This window comes from Dunckerocampus dactyliophorus, chromosome 15 (assembly GCF_027744805.1).
Source record: "Dunckerocampus dactyliophorus isolate RoL2022-P2 chromosome 15, RoL_Ddac_1.1, whole genome shotgun sequence".
In the NCBI taxonomy this organism is placed as follows: domain Eukaryota; kingdom Metazoa; phylum Chordata; class Actinopteri; order Syngnathiformes; family Syngnathidae; genus Dunckerocampus; species Dunckerocampus dactyliophorus.
This window is the reverse complement of record NC_072833.1, coordinates 15733544-15759773: the sequence shown is the minus strand read 5'-3', so window position 1 is coordinate 15759773 and position 26230 is coordinate 15733544. Positions and strand designations below refer to the sequence as shown.

General features: G+C 43.7%; 4 protein-coding genes and 1 long non-coding RNA gene across 15 annotated transcripts in view; 3 read left to right on the top strand and 2 right to left on the bottom strand.

The window, feature by feature from the left end:
* Nucleotides 1-1010: 1010 nt before the first annotated feature.
* LOC129195069 (F-box/WD repeat-containing protein 7-like) lies at nucleotides 1011-12300 on the top strand. Of its 4 annotated transcripts, none has more exons than XR_008573852.1 (13): nucleotides 1011-1290; nucleotides 4321-4403; nucleotides 4474-4609; nucleotides 4887-5021; nucleotides 6219-6342; nucleotides 6442-6578; nucleotides 7237-7353; nucleotides 7601-7782; nucleotides 8700-8992; nucleotides 9063-9206; nucleotides 9290-9439; nucleotides 9511-10736; nucleotides 12163-12300. XR_008573852.1 is itself a non-coding variant. In XM_054800784.1 (12 exons), the coding sequence occupies exons 1-12, from the start codon at nucleotides 1252-1254 to the stop codon at nucleotides 9690-9692; spliced, it is 1722 nt and encodes a 573-aa protein (XP_054656759.1). In that variant the 5' UTR covers nucleotides 1011-1251; the 3' UTR covers nucleotides 9693-11197. The 4 variants fall into 4 exon arrangements, 2 of the variants coding, with proteins under 2 accessions (XP_054656759.1, XP_054656760.1); XR_008573853.1 differs by lacking the exon at nucleotides 12163-12300 and having other exon boundaries at nucleotides 9511-10579; nucleotides 10670-11196; XM_054800784.1 differs by lacking the exon at nucleotides 12163-12300 and having other exon boundaries at nucleotides 9511-11197.
* On the bottom strand, nucleotides 11736-14540 carry anapc10 (anaphase promoting complex subunit 10). 2 transcript variants are annotated; one of them, XM_054800789.1, is made up of 6 exons: nucleotides 14377-14540; nucleotides 12653-12893; nucleotides 12494-12584; nucleotides 12301-12421; nucleotides 12171-12224; nucleotides 11736-12096 (listed from the first exon to the last, which is right to left on the bottom strand). In XM_054800789.1, exons 2-6 carry the CDS (start codon nucleotides 12768-12770, stop codon nucleotides 11917-11919), a joined length of 564 nt encoding a protein of 187 aa, XP_054656764.1. In that variant the 5' UTR covers nucleotides 12771-12893; nucleotides 14377-14540; the 3' UTR covers nucleotides 11736-11916. The 2 variants fall into 2 exon arrangements, with proteins under 2 accessions (XP_054656764.1, XP_054656765.1); XM_054800790.1 differs by having other exon boundaries at nucleotides 11736-12093.
* On the top strand, nucleotides 14489-19989 carry abce1 (ATP-binding cassette, sub-family E (OABP), member 1). Its single transcript, XM_054800783.1, has 19 exons — nucleotides 14489-14639; nucleotides 15596-15737; nucleotides 15799-15884; nucleotides 15972-16069; nucleotides 16142-16259; nucleotides 16337-16474; nucleotides 16557-16626; nucleotides 16705-16801; nucleotides 16891-16980; nucleotides 17060-17181; nucleotides 17761-17885; nucleotides 17956-18052; nucleotides 18133-18192; nucleotides 18265-18323; nucleotides 18423-18533; nucleotides 18668-18810; nucleotides 18881-19003; nucleotides 19085-19196; nucleotides 19664-19989. Exons 2-19 carry the CDS (start codon nucleotides 15635-15637, stop codon nucleotides 19709-19711), a joined length of 1800 nt encoding a protein of 599 aa, XP_054656758.1. The 5' UTR covers nucleotides 14489-14639; nucleotides 15596-15634; the 3' UTR covers nucleotides 19712-19989.
* The window catches only part of LOC129195073 (uncharacterized), an 11184-nt gene continuing 4852 nt past the window's right edge, over nucleotides 19899-26230 (bottom strand). For 4 of the 5 annotated variants that reach the window (XR_008573857.1, XR_008573858.1, XR_008573854.1 and 1 more), the window contains 2 exons: nucleotides 23086-26157; nucleotides 19899-21813 (listed from right to left, as the gene is read on the bottom strand). This is a non-coding gene — a long non-coding RNA (uncharacterized LOC129195073). The remainder of the gene's footprint in view (nucleotides 21814-23085; nucleotides 26158-26230) is intronic. The other variant, XR_008573855.1, reaches the window with a different exon arrangement.
* The window catches only part of htra3b (HtrA serine peptidase 3b), a 14535-nt gene continuing 13311 nt past the window's right edge, over nucleotides 25007-26230 (top strand). For all 3 annotated transcript variants that reach the window (XM_054800788.1, XM_054800787.1, XM_054800786.1), the window contains exons 1-2: nucleotides 25007-25617; nucleotides 26073-26210. In XM_054800788.1, the coding sequence (XP_054656763.1) occupies nucleotides 26098-26210 (113 nt within the window). In that variant the 5' untranslated portion in view covers nucleotides 25007-25617; nucleotides 26073-26097. The remainder of the gene's footprint in view (nucleotides 25618-26072; nucleotides 26211-26230) is intronic.

The window sequence follows — 26230 nt, the reverse complement described above, 5'->3', positions numbered from 1 at the left end:
AAGGATTGCATTCAATAACATTTGACATTTGATATCGATACCATGTTGCAAGGGCCTGCTCAACAAGAAGTACTGGAATTAGGAACCCATGTATTTACATTCAATGACACTCTGCAGTATTCACAGTACAACACGAAAGACGGAAGAGCAGAAAGACCTGGAAGTGGAAACCTTTAGCTATCCAGACTACAAACGATTGGATTGGGGAATGGTATTGGGGGAAAAGGAATTTTTTTGTTGTTTTGTTTAAAAAACTGTTTTTATTGTATGGAAGAATAATATAAATAGTGAATTAGTGCATGTTGAATACAGGAGGTGAACAAATGTATTAGCAATTGGTGTGAAACGGGGATGGGGTAGGATTAAATAAGATCTGCTTCTTCCTACTCCTTTTCAGACATGTGGAATTGTGAATTGTAACATGAAGCATTTCAATTTTAACTGCATGCATGTTCGAAAAATAAATTAAACTATAACCATAACCATACATTTTAAATCTTATCTGTTACTGGGTATAATAAAAAGTAAATAAGCAGTTGTGAATGATGGGCAGGACAAGCACCTAGCGGTAAATGCTGCAGAAATATCATGACTGCTTCTATTTTTGGACTTTAATTCATAGTACAGTAATACACAAAGGTGTTGCTTCTGACTTGTTTCCCTTTTTGCTGTCACCCCTTAAAAAGTAAACACATTCTGTACTTTGAGTACATTTTAAATCATTTTTACTTTTACTTGACTTTACTTGAATTTTGCCTCATACTATACTTCTAGACTATTTTATGTGTATTATATTTTTACGTTTATGTTTTTCCATTGCTTCTGCACTGTTGATTCTACTTTCTCCATTGTCTTTTTTATTACTCAATTTATTTTATAGTTTATTTATTTTTGTTTGGCCAACAATGCGTATGACGTCATAAGCGACAACGTCAATAAAGTTGCATTCAAATTCGCTTTCTCACTCCCGCTGTGCTCCGCCCACCTCTTCATCCTCTCTCGCCGCATTCCCTCCCTCCCACGGCGGCCTCTGTCAGCAGAGGCATGTTGCTGCGTGTCCCCGCCGGAAGCCCCACACTGCTTCACTGTCTTTTCTTGCGTGGATTTTGAAACTTTTCACATCTCACCGTCAGTGATTTTTGGTGTCAGTGAGGGGGACCCAGGCGTTGACTGGTGACGTCACACAAGACCCTCTGCTTCGTCTTCATATTTGGCGGATAGTGGGGGGAGTCACGAGGGAGGGGGACGACCATGGGATTCTACGGCACTTTGAAGCTCATCTTCTTCAAGGTGAGCGAACATTTGTTGATAGATTGTTATTATTACAGTATTGTTTTTATTATTATTGAAGGGTGTCACGCGCATTGACCGGGATGACAAGGCGTTTTCCTGCGCGTGCGCGCGGCCCACTGCGGCTCGGATGTGTACGTGATTATTGATGCGCTGCATCATTTCATATTTAGACCGATGCTCACCTTTGTGGCTGTAAAGTACTTAATTGCAATGTTTATTTGGTTGTTTTCCATTCATCCATTTTCTATACTGCCTGTCCATATGTCACGGGTGAGCTGGAGCCTCTCCCAGCTGACTTTAGGGATGAAAAGGGGGGCACACCTCGTACTGGTCACCTTTCAATCACAGGACACATATAGACAAACAACCATTCACACATATGGACGATCTAGAGTCTAGAGTTAACCTAATTAACATGCATGTTTTGGGGTTGTCGAGTACCTGGACAAAAACCCACACACAAGCAAACCCAGATCTCCAGATTGCAAGGCTGACATGCTAACCACTAGTCCACCGTGCAGCATGTGGTTGTTGGTTATGAGAGCAAAACTAGAGAAAATGCAGTGCATCCCCTGACTTTATACTACAATGTTGTTCATTTGATTTGAATTGTACTTCTTACATCATTTAAGGATACCTTTTCATATAACATTTCTATCCATCCATCCGTTTTCTACGCCGCTTAATCCTCATTAGGGTCGCGGGGTACACCCTGGACTGGTCGCCAGCCAATGGCAGGGCACATAGTGACAAACAACCATTCACAGTCACATTCATACCCATGGACAATTTAGAGTCGCCAATTAACCTAACATGCGTGTTTTTTGGAACGTGGGAGGAAGCCGGAGTATCTGGAGAAAACCCACGCACTGGGAGAACATGCAAACTCCACACAGAGGTGTCCAACGGAGATTCGAGCCCAGATCTTCCAGATCTCCTGACTGTGTGGCCAGCATGCACTAGGCCAACGTGCTGCCACATGTAACATTTTTGTCCCTTTATTAAACAAACTACAGAGCCTTATCTTATTTATCTTTTTTAAGCGATTCGAGCTGCTCAAGTCTGCATAAAATGTGAATCACAATTTTCTTGCTTTGAATATAGATCGCGTTTTTCTGGGAATTATTTTTTCACACACATACACTCTTTTTTAAAAGTACATGCGCGTAGAAAGACTGAACATAATCCATAAAGTAAAAAACATGGTGTACATTCATGTAATAAAGACATGTCAAAAGAAAAGTCAGTTAATTAATGCAATCGCTTCTCTCGCGAGCTGATGAATGACAGCCAGAGAGCCTCTCCAGTCAGGGTGAGATGGCGCCACTGCCCTGGCCAGCGAGGCTCGCTGGGGGATGGGGAGAGCGAGGAGGATGTATCGGCCATCATGGCAACAACAGTGCAGCATGAGTTGTTGAGTAAAATGGCAGCATTTGTTTGTGTTGCAGCCTGTTAAGTAAAATTTAAAATATATACTGTGGAACCTCGGTTGTTGTCATTATTCCATTCTAGAAGGTCTGACAAAAAATGGGAAAACATGGGAAAACTGAGGCAGTTTTTCCCGTAGGAAATAATGTAAATCCAATGAATCCATTCCAGACGCTGAAAAATATGAACAAAAATACATTTTTACATTTTACATTGTTGGACGTGTGATCCAAGATGGCTGAATAAACAAGCAATGCTATTTGCCATAGCTATCACTGTAGCGTAAGACAGTGGCAACGGCTGCCTGGCTTGTGTGAGTTTACACTGAAGTCATTTTATACGCTGCCCATGAGTTTTGCACACTGCACGGCTGTCATGCGCAGGCTACGGGAGCTCTTCAGGGACACGAAAGACGGCCACCGTTTTATCTATATACAGTATTTAGCACAATACTGTACATTGCATTTAACAAAGGGTGAAATACAACAGGTTGTAACAGGTGCCATATAATATGAGTACTGAGACAGTGTATGAGTAGCAAGGCAATCATTTTTGCTGAAAACCAAGGCGTCATTCAATATAGTGTGTCGATAATGTGAGTTTTTTTCCGCACAGCCCTATACACGACAGCATTTCTGTCTCTACACGCATTTACGATTTCTCCTTTGCTCTCTATACTGCGATTGCATTAATTAAATGACACATTTTCATCTTGACTTTGTGGATTATTTTGTGGCGTCTTTCTATTGTGAAAGGTGGCGGTTATCAAATGTAACCCTTGACGAGCGAACGCAATGCAGTTGGCTACGCTGTGCATGTGTCAATTTTCGTCTGCCACTCATGACTTCCCAACAAGCTCCCACCACATCATCACTGTAAACCTATGAGAAACACTAAAATGTATGTAATGTGCTGCTATGGAGTAATCAGATTATTTCTTGTATTTGACATTTGTTTATCCTGTGCGGTTTATTGCCGTGGATGACCTTGTGCAAATAACAAGCAGATTTTGACCGAGCATGAGATACAGTGGCATCATATGAGGGGAGGGGTGAAAGTATAGCACCGCGGCAGGGTAACATCTGAATGATGTTCAGGCCTGCATGCTGACCACTGCTGCATCTCCTGGCTAGTTGCTCTATTTTGGAGCAGCGCTGCACGGGCGACATTCCTGTCATGTTCTGCATTCCTGCCTGGGTCCTAAAAGTTGGGATGATGTTCTTTGGCCACGCGTTTACATTTTCTCCTCCGCTGCGCTGTTTGTGGAGTCTTTCTATTGCTTTCTATTGTGACAGGTGGATTTAATAAATGTAACCGTTGTGACGGGATTGCAATACAGTGCGCTACAGTCTGTCTTCATTTGCCACCCACGATGCTCAGACAATCGCCACCCTTCCATGCAATGTCAAAGCTGATTTGGCAATATATATGCCAGAAGTCCCTCTTAATTCATTTTCTGTCTATTCATTTAAAGCCTGTTTAAGTTTCTGTGTGCTCAGCCCAAGTGAACGTTTTCTCTGCAAACAGAATATTTTGATGTGATTACCACCACCAAAGACCTTAATTAGTGAGAACACGTCTCAATGTTTCTCTCTTCAGATGAAGAGGAAGCTGGATCATGGCCCAGACGGACGAACCTTCTCCTCTGGCAAGAAGCATTGCAAAGGCAACGGCTACTTCAGGTACGCTCGGACATTCCAGCACTGTAAAAAATAAGTAGATGTTTGCTACTTTTTCCTCTCTCCCGTCCAGTCCTTCCAGTCTGGTTCAGGCCACACCCACTACATTTGGGGACCTCCGGTTGGCCAACGGGCATTCGGCCCAGCGGCGGCGCGTTACCTCGGGCCCACCCCCCTTTGGTCTGCAGGATTGGCTTCACATGTTTCAGGCAAGTGTGTAGATTTGTCCAAGCCTGCATGTAGCATTAACGTAGTTGTTATAGGCCGCATAAAAGGGTTCACATAAAGACACGGCGAGTGCACAAAGTGTCTCGGCTGTCTCATTGCTGCCTTCGAGCTTCTCTTATGTAACGCGTACATTCAATGAATCATATCTCGCTTGGATGGAGATGCAAAATGGATGTGGAACATTGTCAGAAATGCCTCAAAACAGATGAAAGCGCACACATTCACTTAAATAATAAAAAATGACTTTGTCCTCCACAGGCATGGAGCGGTCCCGAGAGGCTGCTGGCTCTGGATGAGTTGATTGACAGGTGTGAAACGGGCCAGGTGAAGCACATGATGCAGGTTATTGAGCCGCAGTTCCAGAGAGACTTCATATCCCTGCTCCCCAAAGAGGTGTGAACTAGGGCTGGGAATCTCAGGGTACCTCACGATACGATATGATTTACGATACATAGCTCACTATAACGATGATATCTCGATACGGTGATAGGATGAGACAAAAACAAACGAAAAAATAAATGTTATAGTTTTTATTTTTGGAGCATAATTTCAGTACAGTGTAGTACAGTGTTCCCTCGCTTCATCACGGTTTACTTTTTGCAGACTCGCTGTTTCGCGGGTTTTCTTTTTTGTAGCATATGAACAAGCATTGTGTTCTGCGTCCTGATTGGCTAAGGGAGAACTCGCGCATTTTGTTCTGTGTCCTAATTGGCTAAGGGAGAACCCGCCCATTGTGTTCTGTGTCCTTATTGTGCAACATAACTGTAAACACAAGCAAATCTATTAAGTACAAGCATAAAAATAAATAAATATCATTTGAAAAGAAAAATCAACATTTCTCTTAAACAGATAGGCCTAAGCATTTCTTATAAAATGTGAAAAAAAACTAAGTAAAATATTACGATAGCTTAGCCCAGGGGTCTCCAACCTTTTTTCTTACGAGAGCTACTTTTACAAAATGAGAACGGCCGAGAGCTACTACTTTTTGTAACATTTATTTGCATAGCTTATTTAATCTAAAACAAACTTAATAAGCTTGTTTTGCCAGAGCATGAACAGACTGTTGGTATCCACTACTCATCTGTATCTTGTATTTCAGGATGCAGGTTTCTCTCAACTTTCAGCACTGTTAGAATTTAAAATACCGCTGTCATATTTTGTACTGTTTTAAAAGCAACATTTCTCCTCAGCTGTTGTTATTTGGAGAGGCGTTCTTATTTTCTTATGACTCGTGTGCATGTTAGCCGTGCCGGCCGTGTGTCATATTTTTTTTACTACTTCGCTGCTCGCATCATCCGTAGCGCCATTTTCCCAGTTTCTTGCGTGGAGCACCTCCTGGATGGCATGTAAAATGGTGACTCAACTCAATGAGGAGGATCGGTGAAAGACGTTTAGAGCGGCTGTATTATAATAATAATTTTTAAAAATCTATGGCGAGAGCGTATCCATAATCCATTGTAAGGTAAAACATCGCAATAGTTTGATATCGATATTTCGTCACATCCCCCAGTGTGAACACCTGCCTTTCCCACTCAGCAGAGAGTCTGTTGGGTGTGGATATAAACATGATGCATGTGTGTTTATGTGTAGCTGGCTCTGTACGTGCTGAGCTTCCTGGCTCCCAGAGACCTGCTGCAAGCTGCCCAGACCTGCAGGTACTGGAGGATCCTGGCTGAGGACAACTTGCTATGGAGGGAGAAGTGTCATGAGGAAGGTACACCAGCACTCTGTGCCCATGCTAATGAGGCTACCGAGTTTCAGCGTCACACCATAAACACACTGTCTCTCCGCCAACTTTGTTTCCCCTATGCAGGTATATCAGAGCGCTCGTCTCCTCGCCGCAGGAAGTGCGCGATGCCCGGTGGAGCGGTCAGCGCATGGAAGTCGACTTATATCCGACAACACCGCATTGAGAACAACTGGAGGAAGGGGGATACGAGGGAGGCGAAGGTACTTTGGTATACAGTAGATTCCCGCAATTTATGCCCCCCCCCCACCGGACCCCACCTATTACCCCCCCCCCCCCCCAAAAAAAAAAAAAATAAAAAATAAAAATAAAAAATAAAAAACACCCACCCCCGCAAATGGTGAATACCGGCATACCGGCAAATAATGGCCACACCCATAAAAGCCCTAAAAATGCCTGATTTTCATGCTTTATCCACCTAATATGCCTCTCATTACACATTTTAAATTCAGTTTTACACATTATACTGTAATTGTTTAAAGTATTACACTGATACGATGTGCAGTTATATATCAAGTCTTGTCAAAGCATTTCCTGACTTGAGACGTCGCTGAATTCAGGTATGTGAATTCATAGCTGCAGCACTATTTTTTCCTCCCCTGCAGATAGGGCCATCAAGCCACTTTCTATTTACATCCATCCATCCATTTTCTATACCACTTGTTCTTCTTGCTGGAGCCTAGCCCAGCTGGCTTCTGGCGAAAGGCGGGGCACACCGTGGACTGAATATGTAAAAAAATGATTATTTATAATTTAAAGGAAGCAAATGTCAAACCGTGAATAGAGGAAGATCTACCGTCCACACTCACAGAGACTCCGCCGCTATTTGACCTGCAAACTGAGCGTGTGTACGTCTGCCAGCAGGTGTTGAAAGGTCACGATGACCACGTGATCACCTGTCTACAGTTCAACGACGACCTCATTGTCAGCGGCTCTGATGACAACACGCTCAAAGTGTGGTCAGCTGTCAGCGGCAAGGTAAGATATGCACGTCTTTTCGCCAGACTGACTGTGAAAACACGAGCGGCTGAGTTTCGGTTGAACATTCTTGCAGCAGACACGCCTGCTCCTCCTCAGCCTCAACACGCCTGCAGCCTCGAGGCACACACAATTAAATACACAAGCATGCACTTTCTCTGCATCAAGTGACAAGATTAGGTTTTCCTGCACCATGACAACACCTCAAGGTCATAAATTCATCTTCTTTTCCTTTATTTCCTGTCAGTGTTTGCGTACGTTGACGGGTCACACAGGCGGCGTGTGGTGTAGTCAGATGGCACTCACCACAGTCATCAGCGGCTCGACCGACCGGACGCTGCGGGTGTGGAACGCCGAGAGCGGGGAGTGCATCCACACGCTCTACGGACACACATCCACTGTGCGCTGCATGCATCTGCACGGCAACAGGTGAGGCTCTATTGCAGCACATCTCCATGGCAACAAGCATTTATAGTGCCCACTGTGGGTTGTGGTCATAATGGTTTGGAAGACATGCAAATATGTAAAAGTAAAAGTTTTACAATCCTTAGACCTGGGGTGTCAAACTCAAACTGTTTTCATTTAAGGCCCTGTCCACACGACACAGAAAAAAACGCATATTTTTCTATGCGTTTTTTCCCTCATCCAAATGCATACGCAGGTTTTTGTACTTAAAAACAGAGCTTTTGGAAAACTCCAGCCAGGGAGAAGATTTTCAAAACTGCGGCTTCAGTGTATTCGTGTGGATGGTAGAAACTGAGCTTTTAGCTTGTTGCTGACAGATGACGTAACAATTATGTGCCGTTATTTCCACATTAGATAAGTATAATTTAATGTGTGCAACAGCACACATCACATTGCTGCTTTCAAGCAGGTCGAAAGGACTTTTTGTGTGTATAAGAGTAAACATACGCCTTTCACTTTACGTTGACCAACAAAGGCGCTATTGTGGGCTTCGGAGGAGGATGCTGCTGATACTTTTTTACTGTACTTGTGTTCACCTTTATGTTTCAACTTGAAAACTGCCTTGCCTTGGTTGGTTTCTTTTTTTTGTCAGTACTACCATTCATGTGTCACTGTAGTTATTTTCTGGTACATTCTGACGTGTAATAAACCCTCCCTATAAGTCAGAATGCAGTAAGTCAAATCCTCATGTACAAATTTGGCAAACAACAAAGTTAAATATAGTGAAATATTTATTAAAATAATTATCTACCTTCAAAGACAGGTGAGACCTCAAGACAGTTACAGTTTACATTGTACATAGTATAATTATATACCTGTATGTCCCATTACAAAAAAAAATAGTGTACACATCAAAAAGTGCTAACTGTGAACTCCTCCAGGGTGGTGTCGGGCTCCCGGGACACAATGCTGCGTGTGTGGGACGTGTCAACGGGCCGCTGCGAGCACGTGCTGACGGGCCATGTGGCAGCGGTGCGATGCGTCCAGTACGACGGGCGGCGTGTGGTCTCGGGGGGCTATGACTACATGGTGAAGGTGTGGGACCCCGAGACGGAGATGTGTCTGTACAATCTGCAGGGGCACACCAACAGAGTGTATTCACTGCAGTTCGATGGCGTCTTTGTGGTGAGCGGCTCTTTAGACACATCCATCCGAGTGTGGGATGCAACGACAGGTAAGATGTTCAACATTGTGGAGCAGGTTACGGTGAAGGCAGTGTTCGAAGTGGGCATGTCTCCCTCCAGGTGGGTGTGTCCACACACTAACAGGCCACCAGTCACTGACCAGTGGCATGGAGCTACGTGACCACATCCTGGTGTCCGGGAACGCCGACTCCACTGTGCGAGTGTGGGACATCCGGACAGGACAGTGTCTCCACACACTGCAAGGTGAGTCGTCAACACAGGCTCACAAAAATTTGACATGGTGTCAAAAGTTAAAAGCTCACAGTGCAGCATCGTGTTCCCGTCAGGGCCCAACAAGCACCAGTCAGCAGTGACGTGCTTGCAGTTCTGCAGAGGTCTGGTTCTGTCTAGCTCGGATGATGGGACGGTCAAACTGTGGGACCTCCGGACCGGCGCCTGGCTGCGGGACGTGGTGGCATTACAGAGTCGTAGATCAGGTATGTGCCCACTGTGTTACTCTGTGTACATTTAAAAGGAAGCGAGTCTGATGTGGAGGTGTACACAACAGGTGGCGTGGTGTGGCGCATCAAAGCTTCTGACACCCGGCTGGTCTGTGCCGCTGGCAGCAGGAACGGGACAGAGGGGACCAAACTGCTGGTGCTGGACTTTGACTTGGACGACCGACAGATAGACAGGAAGAGACAGACCGAGCCAGACAAGGACGACGGGAAAGAAGATTTTATTTTCTAAAAACTGACGTGCTGATTGACCAAAGTCTGGAGCGGCAGTGAATGTGAAGGTGGCTGTTTGATAAAGCTAAACATTGTCATGACAACAACTGAATGTTGCGAGGATGAATGTAGCAAGAGGAGGCGGGACTTATTGCTGCTAGCCAATGAGGCGCTCAACACGCATCCAAGGGCACCAACTCATCAGTGTTGCCACAGCAACAGACCTCTTTTTGCATCAGTGTTGTTCGGTGTATTTGGGCGAGTATGGAAGTGGGTATGGGTATGAAATCAGTGGACAAGATCATTGGGGGGGTCGTTTCCCTCTTTTGGTCTGTAGTCAATCAATTTATTTTTCCACATATCGTAAATTTTCCATCTAGTGCAAACTCTAATTGGCTTTTTGTCCAACTGATGCCTGTTTAAGCTAATCAATGGGAATTGTGATGATTTGGGACTTAATTACCACTGAATAATGAACACCACAAGGCCAGAGATCATCCACAAATGAAATAGTTTTAACAAGGCAATAGGATCGATAATTAAAAACAGTTCCCCCTGCCAGATATGAAGCTGATGGGATATGTTGCCAAGCAACACCTACAGCCAATGAGGGGATGTCTGGTGGTGTTCGCCCTCGCAACAAGTGTTATCAGCACATATTTTCATCTGTGGATGTTGGGTTGTGTGTGTGTGTGTGTGTGTGTGTGTGTATACAGTGTAAATAGCAAAAAAGGGTGTACATATTCTGATTTTTCTAAACTAACACTAATGGTGGAATGAGGAGCAAGATGGACGCAAGTGTCAATAAAGAGAACTTTTGTAAAATGCGGACTCATTGATGATGATAATGAAGAGTCACCCAGATTCTTCACTTCTATGCCTGGGAAGGAAGTAGCAGTTGCCATGGTAACTCCCTGCTATCATTCATTGCATGTTCTTTCTCTTGCACTGTTCATTAACAAGACTAACCCTGTGTATGTTTTACTTATTTCGCAGCACCTTCTGACAATAAGCCAGCATCTTCCTCTTACGACAGTTGGTTTTACCGTCATCACTGGTAAAGGTGAGGTTTGGATCCTAAAACGGACTAATCATGTGCACTTGAACCAGAATGATGTCCATGGAAAAGATGCTGCAGCTACAGCGTGATCACTTAATTGTAATGCAACGTGGCAGTTTGATGCTGTCCGATTTAAAATGCCTGATGGACGTTTTTTTTTTTTTATCCAAGGCACTCAAGCTAATTGAAAGAAACCCAACCAATCGATGTAATTCAACTAAGTGACTCATGCTGGCTGAGGCTCAGTCTGTTACCGTGGCTACTGGCCGTCGTTTTAAGCAACAGTGTAACTTAAGTCGCACACTCATTTAATTTGTGCTAAAGTATGAAAGCAAAAAGCTGGCACGGTAGGTATTTGGCTAGCTCTAGTGGTGCAAGCATGAACTGCAACAACTGGTCCTGTAGGGTTGTAGCATTTTACTTTTTTCGTCCCTGATGCCCCATGTTAAGTTGACAATTGTTTGATTTAACCTTCATTTTTACCAGGAACATTATTTAAGAAACCATTCTTATAAACGATGTCAGCCTGGTACGTTATTACTATCATGATGGTGTTATGGTATTTGTCTCACTCCGGTGGTACCACGGTGAACTGCAACGAACTTCAACCGCTCCTGTTTTTTCATTTGTATTTATCCTTTATTTTACCAGTGAAGTTATTCAAAAACCCATTCTCATACACAATAACCTGGTAATTCTGGTATGCTATAATATGATATATGGAAATGCTGTATTTCTCTCCCTCTAGTGGTGTATTAGTGAACTGCAAATACCGTTTAAATGCATGTTAATTCTGTTTTTTTTTAAATTAAACTTTATTTAACCAGATAAGTAACTAAAAACCAAATTCTCATTCATAATGAAAACTCAGTAATTATTATAATGGTATAATAGAATTTGTGGTGCAATGGTGAACTGCAACCATCCACCATAAATTCTTGTCTTTTATATACACCGTACTACCGTACTACATGTTTATTTCATATGTATTCTGAATGATGCTCAGTGTATGAAACAAGTTTAATACAATGTAAACTCTGACATCTGCAACGGGAGGAGGCACAGCAGTGGTTCAGGTGGCGTCACATGACCCCAACACTTGTCAGTCCAATATGGAAAAAAAAAAAAAACACTCGCAATGTTGACACAATACAATGGCGGTGCACACGGCTGGTGGTGCAGATCACCTGATGGTGCGGTACATCATGAAGTCCACCGTGGTGCATCGTGGGAACATGCCAATGGAGCTCTCCTCCACCGGTGTGTAGACTTTGATCTGCCGCATGTGCGTGTCTCTGCCATTCTGGTGGTTTGCCAACACTGCGATCTGGATCATAAAGGTGCTGATGGGCTCGTTTGTCTGCTGAAAGAGAGGTTGCTGTATGATTCACTGGTGAACCTGTGCCATTTCTACATGTCGCCTGCGAAGGGGATTACCTGGTTGAGGAGTGAGATGTGAATCCATCCGCTGGGCTCCACCATCTCCAGCTGCTGCATGGAAGAAGAGGATGGCAGAGACGTCAGGCACACTGGCACTTTTTGAAAGAATCTCATCTAAAGCTCTCACCCTGACTTCTTGAAGGTTGTGGAAGTTGTTGCCAACTCTGACGGAGATCTTACTAGGTGTGTAGCTCTCATCCGATTTGTAGTCAGCGTAAATACACAACATCTTCACCTTTGTCCTCCTCCTGGGTGCAGCAGCGAGGGAAGGTCAAGCACACAAAGACAAAGACACAGGACACACATAGTTCAGGCAATACCTAAACTGGATGTTCACCAAGTGAGGCTGGGACCCGTCCGACTGCCAGTATGTCTCCAGGTTGTCATCCCTCAGCTGGTCCACGCCAAAGCCTGCAAGAAAGAGGAAGAGTTTTTCAGCAGACAAACTCAATATCCTACGCTGCTGTTGTGGGACTCACTGGGCTTGCAGGAGGACAGCGACCACACCGCCTGTGACCCAATCTCCCTCACAGTACCGGTCCGCTCCAACTGCTTGGGATCGGCTCCGGGGGGCGTCTTGCTCGGCGTGGCCATCATCTAAACCAGGGCTTTTCCAAGTGTAGCAGCCAGGCTCCTCAGAGAATATAATACTCTGGGCCTCCCCTACTTCCAAAAAAGTGATTTGGGGCCGTTTTCTCTTTGACCATAGGAACTAACAACCTGCAGGTTACAAAAAGATGGTTCATTTTTAAGCTACTGCACCTCTTAATTACACCACTGTGCTCAGTTAAGTTTGATTCTCTCTCTATTTGTGGTTCATATACATATGTGTGATACACTCCTGATCAAAATGTTAAGACCAGTTGAAAAATTGTAGAATTTACAGTTTGCACTGATGGAACTGAGGTTCTAATTGAGGTTCTAAGTAGAGCATAGCTCAAAAAAACCCGATACCATTTTTCAAAAAAGGACTCAGTAATGAGTAGCTGCGCCATTCTTGTTAATCACCTCAAAAAATTGGTTTGGGCATGCTTGATGCCAGTGTTTCCAGGAGGCTAGTGGGAATGTGTAGGCTTCACGGAGGACATCCACTGTCTCCAACTGATGTCCAACGTCCCTTCCCACCCATCCCCAATTAATTCCTCTAGAAGTCCTTTGTCGGGCAGGCATTGTGAACTGCAGCGTTGTCCTGTTGGAAAACCCAGTCATTACCACACAGATGAGGGATGCCCCCTGCAACATCTCCACATAGCCAGCTGCCGTTTGACGCCCCTGCACAATCTGAAGCTCCATTGTTCCTTTGAAGGAAGAAGCACCCCAGATCATGATGGTGCCCCCTCCAATGGAAAAAATCTCAGGTGGGATTTCCTTGTCATTCCAGTAATGATGGGAAACCATCAGGACCGTCACGGTTACATTTTTTCTCCTCATCAGAGAATTTAACTTTCTTGCACCTCTCAATTTCCCATGTTTGGTGCTCTCATGTAAATTCCAAACAGGCAATTTTGTGGCGCTGAAGGAGACAAGGCTTTTGAAGACGTTTTTTTGTTCTCAAAACCCTTCCCTTGCAGATGCCGTCTGATGGTTATTAGACTGCACTCGGCACCAGGGGGCCGAGGATCGTCCCGTGGCTTGACATCCAATCAGATCCTCCGTCTCAGTGCCGGTGACATTTTTTCAAATGACCGTCTCACTGCATTCAACAGCAATGGCGTGATGCGAGAGGCCTTGCTTATGCAGCTCAACAATCCGACCGTGTTCAAAGAGAGAAAGCGTTCTGCCTTTGCCATGAAGAGATCATGACAGTGTGAATACATGCCAGAAAATTACGATTTTATCCATATTTTAGCCAAGATTTTTGCTTTTAAAGGCGGTGGTCTCTTGATCTGCCTATTTCACTTCAGTGGTTATTTGAAATTAATTTCTTACTCAAAACATTTTTGTCTCACTCACATTTCTTCTTTTGAATTTTAAAGCTCTACTTCAAACCTCATTAAGATCGAACAGTGCAAAATGTCATTTTTTGCTATTTGGCTTATAATTTTGATCAGGGTTGTATGCATGTTTGTTTTCTTAAATAAACGTTCTAGATTGAGTTTACGGTTGCTCTCTCGTTGGATGTTAGCAACTAGCTAAACGAGTCCCCGCTGCCAATTCCAGAAACAAAAAGAACACATCATTGTATGAAATATATTGAACTTACAGAGTATATTCGCGATAGGATGAAAACACCAATATTTGCTGGATGTAGCAGCTTGGAAAGACTTCTTGTCCTGACTGCTTGACGCGTGATTCTGACGTCACTCGCGGCTAGTCGCGCCTTTTCTACGCAGGCCCGCCATCTTTCCGGCCGGCTTCCAGCAGTGGAACACGTTGCTTGTGGGAAGTTTTGCTGTGGATTATTTTTGTGTGATCACTGCTATTCTTCTTCTATAAACTATTTCGGATAACTGGGGCCGAAGCGGGGTGAGTAGACGTCTTTGACAATTGGACATGTCCGCTTTTGGGTGAGAACCGCCACGGAAGCGACTTAATTTGGCGGCGAGCAGCTGCGTAGGCCGCCCGTCCCTAATATAACACCATGCTAAAGCTAAGCTAGCTGTTATCAATAGCACTAACTAAGTCGGACGTGTTGTTGTCGTGTCCATTTAAACCACATGGTTGAGTACACAAGCAGTTTGTGCAAGTTTAGCTGTTTTGTTGCGGTTATTGTTGTTGTAAGTATGATGAAGATGTATGCGGTGCGTTGGGAGTACCGCCCTGAACTAAGTATGTTTTCCATCAAATATAACACTTTCTGCACTAACAAAGTTAAGCATTTACTATGTTTAAATATATGTCAGGTAAACGTTGGGGGTTTCCAGTGATGGCATAAAACGTAGCTGGGGACAGGAAAAAAAATGACAGCTGCCGTTTCGCCCATCTGCAGTGTTACGATAAACTCATTTCGTCACACCTTAGTGTTGATTTTATTGTGTTGTGTTCATGTCGATGGCATGACAGGTACAAAACAACGCACATATCAGCAAGAATTTGGAGGCCTCAATTGTTTGAGCTAGCTTAGGCGAGGCATTCACAAAAGGCCAAAATGTTGAATGGAGTCTGACGTGATTAGCATGACTGGTGGTTAGCTAACAGAAACGTCATTAATAATTTAATTGACTGGCTTGTGCTTGTATCATATTTGTTTATATTTGTGAGTGTACAGACGTGTTTCATAGCAATCCCTTCTATAAGAGCATCAGACAGTAATAGTGCAATCGAATAGCCCAAAAGTCAGTAGTGTGACGTCATACAATAATGACTGTGCCCAGGGAGACTCACTATTAATAATACGGTATAGTACAATTTAAACCAGCAAGACACGGAGTGTGCAAACTAACCATTTTGAACCGTCTAAAAGGAATCCAATTTTCTCTCAGCTTTGTGGGTCCCAGTGTCCATCGTAGCAGTGGCCCGTCATGGCAGACAAAAATACCAGGATTGCCATCGTCAACCACGACAAATGCAAACCTAAGAAATGTCGACAGGAGTGCAAGAAGAGCTGCCCGGTCGTCCGCATGGGTGAGTGAGGGAAGCTGGTGTGGCTGCAGTTGCAGACACTAACAGTTGCTGATGTCGACAGGGAAGCTGTGCATCGAAGTGACCCCCCAGAGTAAGATCGCATGGATCTCGGAGTCCCTCTGTATCGGTTGCGGAATTTGCATTAAGGTACTAACCTCTACAGCCGGAACGGCACGGTGGTAAAGCCACGAGGGTACGCGTCTTGCTTCATGCAACATCATTGTGTCATTGCAGAAATGTCCTTTTGGAGCGCTGTCCATAGTTAACCTGCCCAGCAACCTGGAGAAGGAAACCACACACAGATACTGCGCCAATTCATTCAAACTGCATCGGTAGTACGATTCTTCCTCAAAACTTTGTCAGGCAACGAATTGCGTCATGCTTTGACAATCATGTGCATGCAGACTGCCCATTCCAAGACCAGGGGAGGTTCTGGGGCTGGTTGGGACCAATGGTATTGGCAAGTCTACAGCGCTGAAGATTCTGGCTGGAAAACAGAAACCTAACCTGGGAAAGTTTGATGTGAGTTGTCATGCACTCACTTACACACCTGCGCACAAAAGAGGCACAAGTGATCCCGCTGTGCCTTTACATACCAGAACCCTCCAGACTGGCAAGAGATCTTGACCTACTTTCGAGGTTCAGAGCTGCAGAACTACTTCACCAAAATCCTGGAGGACGACCTGCGGGCTATTGTCAAGCCGCAGTACGTGGACCAGATTCCAAAGACTGTCAAGGTAAGCGTTGTCGCCGCCCGGGTGCCTTTTGGTATTTTTCACTGTTTCCTTTGTGGCTGTCACAGATAGTTTGTGCCCGCAGGGGTCGGTAGGCGCCATCCTGAGCAGAAAAGACGACACAGACACGCAGGACCTGGTTTGCGAACAGCTCGGTATGTGCCCAAAACTAAACCACCCTGTTAGTAACAGCTGGAGGAAGTGTTTTAATTAGTCGTCTTGTTGCTGGGCAGATCTGACTCACCTGCGTGAGAGGAACGTGGAGGACTTGTCTGGAGGGGAGCTGCAGAGGTTTGCCTGTGCCGTAGTCTGCATTCAGAAAGCTGACATGTAAGGAAGCTCCACCCATGAAGCCGCCACGGTCCCTTAACCTCGATTGGCCCCTCACAAACTGACGTGTTTTTATTTCTCTGCTGCAGTTTCATGTTTGACGAGCCGTCCAGCTACTTAGATGTGAAACAGAGGCTGAAAGCCGCTATCACCATCCGCTCGCTCATCACGCCCGACAGGTGAGTTAGTATGTGCCTTAAACTACATTCTTGCAAGTGTGTGTTAAGGTCTTCACTTTGTGTGTGTGTATGTGTTAAGGTATGTCATTGTGGTGGAACACGACTTGAGCGTATTGGATTACTTGTCTGACTTCATCTGCTGCCTATACGGAGTCCCGAGCGCCTATGGAGTTGTCACCATGCCCTTCAGCGTGCGAGAAGGTAACATGCAGACTTGGCATGCACGCCAATCAATCAGCGTCAATTTCCTTAACTTCCATATGAAACCGATCTTATCTACCTCCGCAGAGGTCTGAAAGTCGGCCACTGTCTCCTTTTGCGCTGCCAGACTGACAGCCGGGAATGGAGCTAAAGCTAGCTGGTGCAAGGAGACAGGCAGAGGCCCACTGTTAGCGCTTATGAGCAGTGAAAAGAGCAAAGCTACTGCAAGTAAAAGTATGGCATTGAACGACCAGCGATCTGAATGATTTTCACATATAAGAACAGAGCACACACATCCCCCCCCCCCCCCCCCCCTTTTTTTTTTTTTTTATTTATTTTTTTAATAAGTGGTGGGTCCTTCTTGACGTCATGAAAAGCCCCGATTTTAAAAAGGAACGTTCACGCGCTTCTTCTCTCAACAATGTAGCAAACAAGTGAGGGAGATGAGAGATTTTTCTCACGTTTGATGCTTATAAACAAGCTCTACGGACACATTACTGTTAGAACTTCAATAAAAAGTCACTTTTGCAGAATATCGGATCTTTGCTTTAATGGTGTGCTGTGCCGTTTATCCCTCAGGCATCAACATCTTCCTGGACGGTTACGTTCCCACGGAGAACCTGCGCTTCCGCGAGACGTCGCTGGTGTTCAAAGTGGCTGAGACGGCCAACGAGGAGGAAGTGAAGCGACTGCGTCACTACCAGGTGAGTGCGGCCTGTCTTCTTCATCCGTCCTCGTCCTGGTGTGCTAACAATAAGTGTGATGTGTGGTCAGTATCCAGAGATGGCAAAGACCATGGGCGAGTTTACGCTGGAGATCAAGGCAGGAGAGTTCACGGACTCTGAGATCATGGTCATGTTGGGAGAGAACGGTACACAACAGCAATGGCACTGTGTGGCCTGCACTGTTGCCTTGGTTTGTGTTCATGTGTGTGTTTGTGTGTGTGTGCAGGCACAGGGAAGACTACTTTCATTAGGATGTTGGCTGGAGGACTCAAACCAGACGGAGGAGGTGAGAGTGTTCTGTGTGTTCTGTGATGGACCCAAATGTGAGTGTCAATGTGGATTCTAACGTGTTTGAAAGGTGACGTGCCTATCCTCAACGTCAGCTACAAGCCTCAGACCATCAGTCCAAAGTTCAAGGTCGGTCCACGGTCTTTCTGTCCTTCCTGATTCTAGCAGGTGATGTAATTCACGGTGAGTGCCAGTATGGCTAATGAGTATGTTTTATGTTGTCTGCAGGGCAGCGTGCGTGCTCTTCTGCACGAGAAGATACGTGACGCCTACACGCACCCACAGTTCATCACGGACGTCATGAAGCCCATGCAGATTGAGAGCATTATCGACCAGGATGTAAATCACACACACACAAATAAAATAATATAATAAATAGCTGATGATGCCCAACCTGTTGACACAGTATAGGAAACGTATGGAAAAAATGATGTTCTCCGTTGGCCTTGATGAATGGCTGTTGTCATGTGCAGGTTCAGAACCTGTCTGGTGGTGAGCTGCAAAGAGTGGCGCTCACGTTGTGCTTGGGCAAACCAGCTGACGTCTACCTGATTGACGAGCCCTCCGCTTACCTTGACTCAGAGCAGAGATTAATGGCTGCCCGGGTCATCAAGAGGTCAGTGTCTATGCTCGGTTGTCTTGACTTCTTGTGCTTTGTTTGATTGCTTTGTGTGTGCGTGTTGCAGGTACATCCTCCACGCCAAGAAAACGGCCTTTGTGGTGGAGCATGACTTCATAATGGCCACCTACCTGGCGGATCGTGTCATCGTCTTTGACGGGATACCCTCCAAGAAGACGGCAGCCAACACGTAAGCGTTGCGGAGGTGCCGCCTCGTGAGCATGCCCCCGTGGCGGTGGCTGCTCTTGTGACTTCTGTGTGTCTGTTGCAGTCCGCAGGGCCTTCTCGCCGGTATGAACCGCTTCCTGTCGCTGCTGGAGATCACGTTTCGAAGAGATCCCAACAACTTCCGGCCGCGCATCAATAAACTCAATTCCATCAAGGTATGTCATCGTGATGACATTTATGCACACCTAAGGTAACAAATAGAAGATATGTTCATAAAATAGCCACCAGGGGGCGACATGGCTCAGGTGGTAGAGTGGTCATCTCCCAACCTGAAGGTTGTGGGTTTGATCCTCGGTCCTCCCGTGATGTGTCGAAGTGTCCTTGGGCAAGACACTGAACCCCCAGTTGCTCCTGATGCTGCGTCATCAGTAGGTAAATGTGCTAACAGTGTCAAAGCGCTTTGAGTACCTTGGAGGTGGAAAAGCGCTATACAAGTGAAAGGCCATTTAACACCACGTGACCTTGGTAAAAAAATTATTTATTTTTGAACATGCTTTAGTTGTTCACTGCCTTAACTGTTAATTTGTGAAATGTGTGGCTTTCAGTTCTGTATTGTTGTACCACTGTTGCTAGCTAAGTACTTGGTTAAATATAGAATTAAGTGCTGCTTTGTATGCTCCAGGATACGGAACAGAAGAAGAGCGGGAACTATTTCTTCCTGGATGACTAAGGACATCTTCATGTCTGACCAAGCGTGACTTCCTGTGAGTGTTGCAAACAGAAGCAGCAGAAGGTGATCAGAAGATTGGATAGAGAGCTAACAAAAACCTATACAATCACGTGTCATGTGTCAGGGCTACGTTCACCATCCAGCGCTGTTGTGAAATGTGCACAGTTGATACTCTGTCACTGTGGCATGTCAAGTTGTGTATCCAAGTTATGGTGCCCAAACATCACCAACAACAAAGTAAAGAAATGTTGCCAAACAAAAAGCTGTGTGTGAGTGCACTTCGTTTTAATTATATCTTAGAGAAGGATAACAATTATGTAATTGTAAATATATAAGCACACATTCTTACAAAATAAAAAAAATACAGAAAGGAAAAATATAATAAGCTACTTATTGCTGTAGAGATCTAAACAATGAACATTAAAATGCCAGCATGCCCAAGCCAGGAACACATGTCTTGGTCCAGGGGAAAGGTCCAAAGAGACGGAAAACATGAATGCAAAGAAGATTAACAAGATAGAAATTCAATACTGGAGACCTCTACAATACTAGCTCCATAAAATGGCTTCAGGCACTTCTGGCACTGTGTGGAAATCTAACTAAAAGTCTGCGTACGCCAGAAACCCAAAATGTGCGTACGCACAAAAATATTCAGACCTAAAAAAAAAAGTGGCGTACGCACACATCCACGCAATTTGTGCTTCACCTGCTGTCTAAGTGTGAGTACCCAACTCCACCCCAAGTCACGCCTTCTCCAAGCCTTCAATTCGCCATAAATGGTCAACGCAAAGTGGCGTGAATGGCATGAATACGGCGTCCGTATTCAATGACTCTTTATTGTATTTCGCTTAGTTCTTCTGAATCATGGCTGCTGAAAAGCCGAAGACGATTAAGAGGAACTTCATCAAAACCGGGGTGGAAATCCTTCTTGGAGATCTGGAGGCCCGTGAAAATATAACATTTGGATGACACAGCAGTGGCATCACGCACAAGAAGAAGATGAGCGAGTGCAAGTAGCGTCCACTGTCAACAGCGTCAGTGGAACGGAGGGGCACCGTGGCAAATTCGTTTTTTTAAATGGTCGGATATCAAGGCACACATTTTTATTCCTAGTGAGCATGTTTGTACATTTTTCCTAATTTATACCACATAGATGAACATAAGCTTCGCAAAATCTGCTTAATTTAAAGGATACAAAGACTCAAAACGTGGCCAGGGCAGAGGAGACCCAAATAGATGATCAAGACGTGCATTCCACTGTATGGAAGCAATTATAGCACCGTGCATTATGTCATAATCATAAGTTGCACCAACAAAAAACACAAAATGCCATGGCTGAAACAAGGCAGACAGATGGAGAGAACAAGTGTCTACATGAATGAACATCTGACAAAACGACACAGACACGTGAAGCACCAACTGCAAAATCTGTAAGTTAAAAGAGGGGACTGGAAGAAGCCAAAGTACTTGTTCAAGGAACTGGACAATAGAGCTGCTAACTCTAAATTCTGCGAGAGACCAGAAATTGCTCTCGTCGCCCGACATCCTTAAGTTAAAAATCACCTGGATTGTGTACAATAACTCTCGCATTTGTACGATAATGTCTCCCAATGTACAATCAATAAATCCAAAAGTCCCATAATGTACAATAATTTGACGCCTTCAATACATGGCTGCCGGCAAACACAAACAGGATCCTGCACTGCGCCTGATGTTGTGCCAGGTGGGGGTGCTGTTCTGCCCCTGGCAGCTTTTTTTTCCAATAGTGCTGTGGTAATGGTTTACTGTAGCAGATGGTCAAATCGCGTTAATAATTTTCCTCAATATATGATAATTTGGCATTTCCCATCTGGCAACACTGTACCGCATCAATCTCTACCTGGCACCATCAACAGGTGTGCCAACATCAGGCTGAGCAATTATCTGCAGCCCGTGTAATGTATTTAATGTAAGAGTGGCGTCATTATTCTTGCTTATGGGACAATAAAATACTGAGAAATAGCATACACAGACGCGCTGCAGTACTCCATCTTTCCGTGAAGGGGCGGGGTCGTAAGTCAGCTGGAAGGTGCTTGTCTTTCCATAGAGAGGAAAAGCCAGCGCTGCAAAAATAATAAACACCGCAGATGAATACATTCCGTACAGGATCGGATTTAAAGTATTCAGGATGAACAGATTAGGAATTTTCATAATGGGGAAGTCACCCAAAGACAAAACATACAGAGTAAATATTTAAAAAAAATAGCATTATTGTTTTTACCAAAAACCTGAGAAAATCAAATTTATTGTTTTTGGTGCCTGTTTCCCCAGTATATTAGTGCGTGTGTGCATGTATAAACGAGAGGAATTAACCTAAATTTCTTAGTAGAAAGCCGCTTTCTGAAAGTAAGTACATTTACCTGTATTCATTTAGAGCACAGCCTTGACACATCCAATATGGCGGCGACATTGACGTACGGCTCAGCGCTTGATGCGGCGTCTATGTATATGGGTGCGGGTGCGGGTGCGAGTGCGACAATTTATTCAGAAATTGCTGTCTCTTGCTCAGGAATGTCCAAGCTTTGTCCAGTCAAAGCCACAAACTGAAAAATTAAAGAAGGGTTTCAACGGTTTGATATTTTGTAAGATAGGCCTACTTTTTTTCTCATATTTTGACTTTATTCTCGTAAAGTTACACCTTTGTTTTCATTTCTGCTGTTATTTTGTTGCAATTTTCCAACTATTTCATCTTATTTGTTGTAAATTTCCTTCTCGCAATTACGACTTTCTTGCCATAATATTTTGTCTTTATTCTGGTAACATTATAACTTTTTCCGCAACCTAATATTAAAAAATATTTCAACTTTATTCTACTAAAATGACATTATTTTTCCTCATAGTATTACATTATTCTCATAAAATTAAGATTGTTCTCGTTAGATTACAACTTTTTTTTCTTAATATTTTCACTTTATTCTTGTAACATTTTTAGAATGTGCTGTGGGCCAATTAAAAAAACAGCCGTTGGGCCACAGATGGCCACGCTGCTCTAGTTACAGTATAGTACAGTATCGTTAGGTAATGTACACTAGTACAAGTCAGATGTTTTTGCCAGTGGTTTTAATTACGGGGTCCAGTTGAGAACATACTTTGCACATCTGTCAGATGGACCAAGCAAGAAGAGTGTGTTGAGCGGTAACGCCTTCAGGCTTAAAGAGTATTAATGAGTCATAATGTGTCAAATGTTGAGAAGAGGAAGGCCAATATAGCAAAGCCTTGTCTAAATATTATGCTGCCTGTATCCCCTCATTGGGCCGAACAAGGAGGTCTGTGTTTCCTCCATCCCGCGACTATTTCAAATAAACACCACATACATTTGTCTCGGCGAGACCCACCTCGTCTGCCCAAACAAACGTCGGTGCGTGGACTCCAGTTGGCCTCTGTGACGCATGTGTGCTCGCTTGTCGTGGCATCTTGTTACGGTTATAACACATGAGACCCTGTCCAAAACAACATGTCCACAAAGTGAAGTCATTTTGGGACCAAGGGGATTTTTACACTTTTTGGTATTGTTCCGATTGTTCCTGATGCCAAAGATAATATTAAGCCACCACGGTCAAGCCTGGCCAGTGATTATTATGGTTCCCATTAAAGAAAACCATATTTGTGTTTAAAGCATGAAAGCATTAGTTCCACTTTAACATAACAATAAAAAAATATATACGCCCTGTTATATAAATGTATTGCATGTATGATTCCAATCATTCAAAACATTTTCATGAGTAAAAATGGCAGAATTTGCAAATTTCTTATCAAATACAGGAAAGAAACCTAAGATGAGGCATGCATCTCTTCTCAGCTGAGTGCGCAAGCCCTGCCTACCGGCTGAGTGCACTCATGCGTGCACTGAGTTGGATCTGACAGTTTCTGTTTGTCAGCATGTCGCCAATTATATGTTGCGGAAACACTGATTACAGTATATACACCATGACTTCCTACAGTCTGTGTAATGTCTTTAATGTAAATGTCATATAATAATTCTTACTAATGGGACAATAAAATACGCAGAAATGTCAGACGTGGAGGCGCTTACACTACTTGCTTCATCCTGAAGGAGTGCCTGAGCTGGAAGGTGCTTTTCACTGTCGTCCTTCCATAGACAGGAAAAGTACAGGATGTTAATTAACATTACAAAAAGTGACGGAAAAGTGAACATTTGTAACAGTGTTAATTAAGCCTTTACTTGATGACACGTTTTGGCCTTACGTCATTATTCTCAATATAACCAAACTCCATATAACTGTCCTCCTATTTTTCCAAGCTGAGACACTTTTGCCTTTCCATCTCTTGATGAGTTGAGGACTTAAAATATTTGTCCATTGTGCTATTTTAATCAGTAGGCGTCGCACAGATTCACTAACCCTAATGTAAGTAACAGTTATTGGTTCACAATGTTTGTTCCTATTGATACTTTTTAACAATACACCCTAACTTCATTCATTTACTACAAAAAAAAAATGTGGACCCCTAATCACGATTCCCTGTGGGTTCTCAACCCCAGTTGAGAATCCCTGCTGAAAGACACTAGGTACATTCAAATAAGCAAACAAAATCTTGCAGCTCCTCCTGACAAGTGATTCATGATAATCTCCACATTTCACAACAGTTATAAAACAGAATGAAACAAAATAAGCCACTATGTTAGCAAAGTCATCAGCCATCATGCAGTGTTTGTATTATGAGGTTATGGTACATGAAATGCATGTGAGCAGTGTGAGTGCAGGCCAGCAGGGGACAGGAGTCAGTCCCTTGTCAAAACATGAGGTCATTCATCTTTGACAGAATGAGGACATGTTTTGGCTCCTTTAAGCGCTACATGCTAAATCTACTGCTTAGTATAGTATATACATCTAAGACAGGGATGTCCAAACTTGTTACTATTTACCTTTTTATTTATTAAACACACACATTTAATTTCAAGTTTTACAAAAGGTGCCTATGTACTTTAGACAACTTTTTCCTGCTTTTGAAATCTCTTAACAGTTATCTTTCAGCTAAAGTTGCCAGTTGCATTGCCATGTGTACTTAACCACCCCCCAAAAAACGATTTTAAATGTTAACGTTTATCATCTACTAACAAGTGTGAATGAGAAAATTCTATTCCCTGTTCCATATAAAATCCTCCTGGCAGATTACTATTACCAAACAAGTGAATCACCTCAACGCTTTTACTGTAATTGATGAGAAAATTAAGCAACATTTGATATAGTTTACCGCTTTTAATACTCACATCTTCGATCACGATAGATTACGCATTTTGATGTAGATTTATGCATGTGAATTGAGGCTAAAATATGTACTTTAAATCAAAATTAATCGTTTTTATGAGATGTTGATTGGCCCTTGAAAATTTTGGGGCCCGTTTGCCTAATGGTAAGTCCGCCCCTGCTTTGGACACCCCTTCATTACACCTTTTGGCTCTTTTTTTCAACTGTTTTGTTAGTTTTCTTATTAAACTGTACAGTGCAACCTGCCCTGTTTTCGTATGATTCATTTTTTGACCAAAATTATTGCCAAAAATATGTGTTTGTGCACACTTTCTCGATTATCGTATGGCCAAACAGTGCACACAGCTAGCACACATTGGTGACTCAGTCTTTGGGAAGAATGGATAGTAGTTTTTTTTAAAGTTGGGACACTATACTGTAGACAGATTTCAGCCAGGGAATCTTTTAATCATCTTTATTATGTGTGTGTGTGTGTGTGTGTGGTTTATGTGCGCACACAGAACAATGAACAACCACTTTGTCCACTGTGCCGTGTGCTGATGAGGCATTGAAGTGCACAGTGTACTTTCTCAGTGTTGTTGTTGTGTTTTTTTTTTTTAAGGTGAGGAACACGACTGAATTCAAGAAAGGAGGAGGAAGGTAAAGCATTGTAATGTAAACGTAGGAACCTTTAACACAGTAAAACTACGGTATAATTATTCTCGATAAAATGTGGGGTTTTTTTGTTCATATTTCTGGGTGTTAGATTTAAATTACTTCTGATAGAAAAAAGTGCTTTGGTTTTCAATGTTTCTGCTTTCATCTGACCTTTTGGAGCAAATTAATATCAAAAACTGAGGCCACACTGTATTTGTACACTATGCGACACATAGCTGTGGGTCGCAAATGGCCCCCCGCTACTCTTTGGACACCCCTTTCCGAGGAAGAATCTTTCCTTCATTGTTTGTAGACACATCCTATTTCTAATGAGTGTTGCAGGAGTATGATACATATGTGAAAAACAGCCAGTGAGACTTTAAAATGGAATGTTATACACATGCAAGTCGCTCCGCCTTTTTCCACAGACCTCCTCCTCCTTCTCCTCCTCTCTGCAGTGAAGCTCCCGAGCCATCGGAGAGAATGTTCCCACCGCCTTCACAGGCAAAGGCAACACCAAGACGGCAAAGATCATTCCCTGTGCTGTGGATAGTGGAAACAGATGCTACAGAGGCGAGAAGAGGATGCATTTTGCAGTAATTATCGTGTGACAGTT

Coding starts and splice junctions, on each gene's coding strand:
- LOC129195069 (XM_054800784.1), top strand. CDS start 1,252: ATGGGATTCTACGGCACTTTGAAGCTCATCTTCTTCAAG. Junction 7,354..7,600: donor GGTCAGCTGTCAGCGGCAAG/GTAAGATATGCA, acceptor ATTTCCTGTCAG/TGTTTGCGTACGTTGACGGG. Junction 9,440..9,510: donor ATTACAGAGTCGTAGATCAG/GTATGTGCCCAC, acceptor TGTACACAACAG/GTGGCGTGGTGTGGCGCATC.
- abce1 (XM_054800783.1), top strand. CDS start 15,635: ATGGCAGACAAAAATACCAGGATTGCCATCGTCAACCACGACAAATGC. Junction 16,627..16,704: donor CCTGGTTTGCGAACAGCTCG/GTATGTGCCCAA, acceptor GTTGCTGGGCAG/ATCTGACTCACCTGCGTGAG. Junction 16,981..17,059: donor TCGCTCATCACGCCCGACAG/GTGAGTTAGTAT, acceptor GTATGTGTTAAG/GTATGTCATTGTGGTGGAAC.
- anapc10 (XM_054800789.1), bottom strand. CDS start 12,770: ATGATGGCCACGCCGAGCAAGACGCCCCCCGGAGCCGATCCCAAGCAG. Junction 12,422..12,493: donor TTGGTGAACATCCAGTTTAG/GTATTGCCTGAA, acceptor TGCTGCACCCAG/GAGGAGGACAAAGGTGAAGA. Junction 12,225..12,300: donor ACAACCTTCAAGAAGTCAGG/GTGAGAGCTTTA, acceptor TCTTCCATGCAG/CAGCTGGAGATGGTGGAGCC.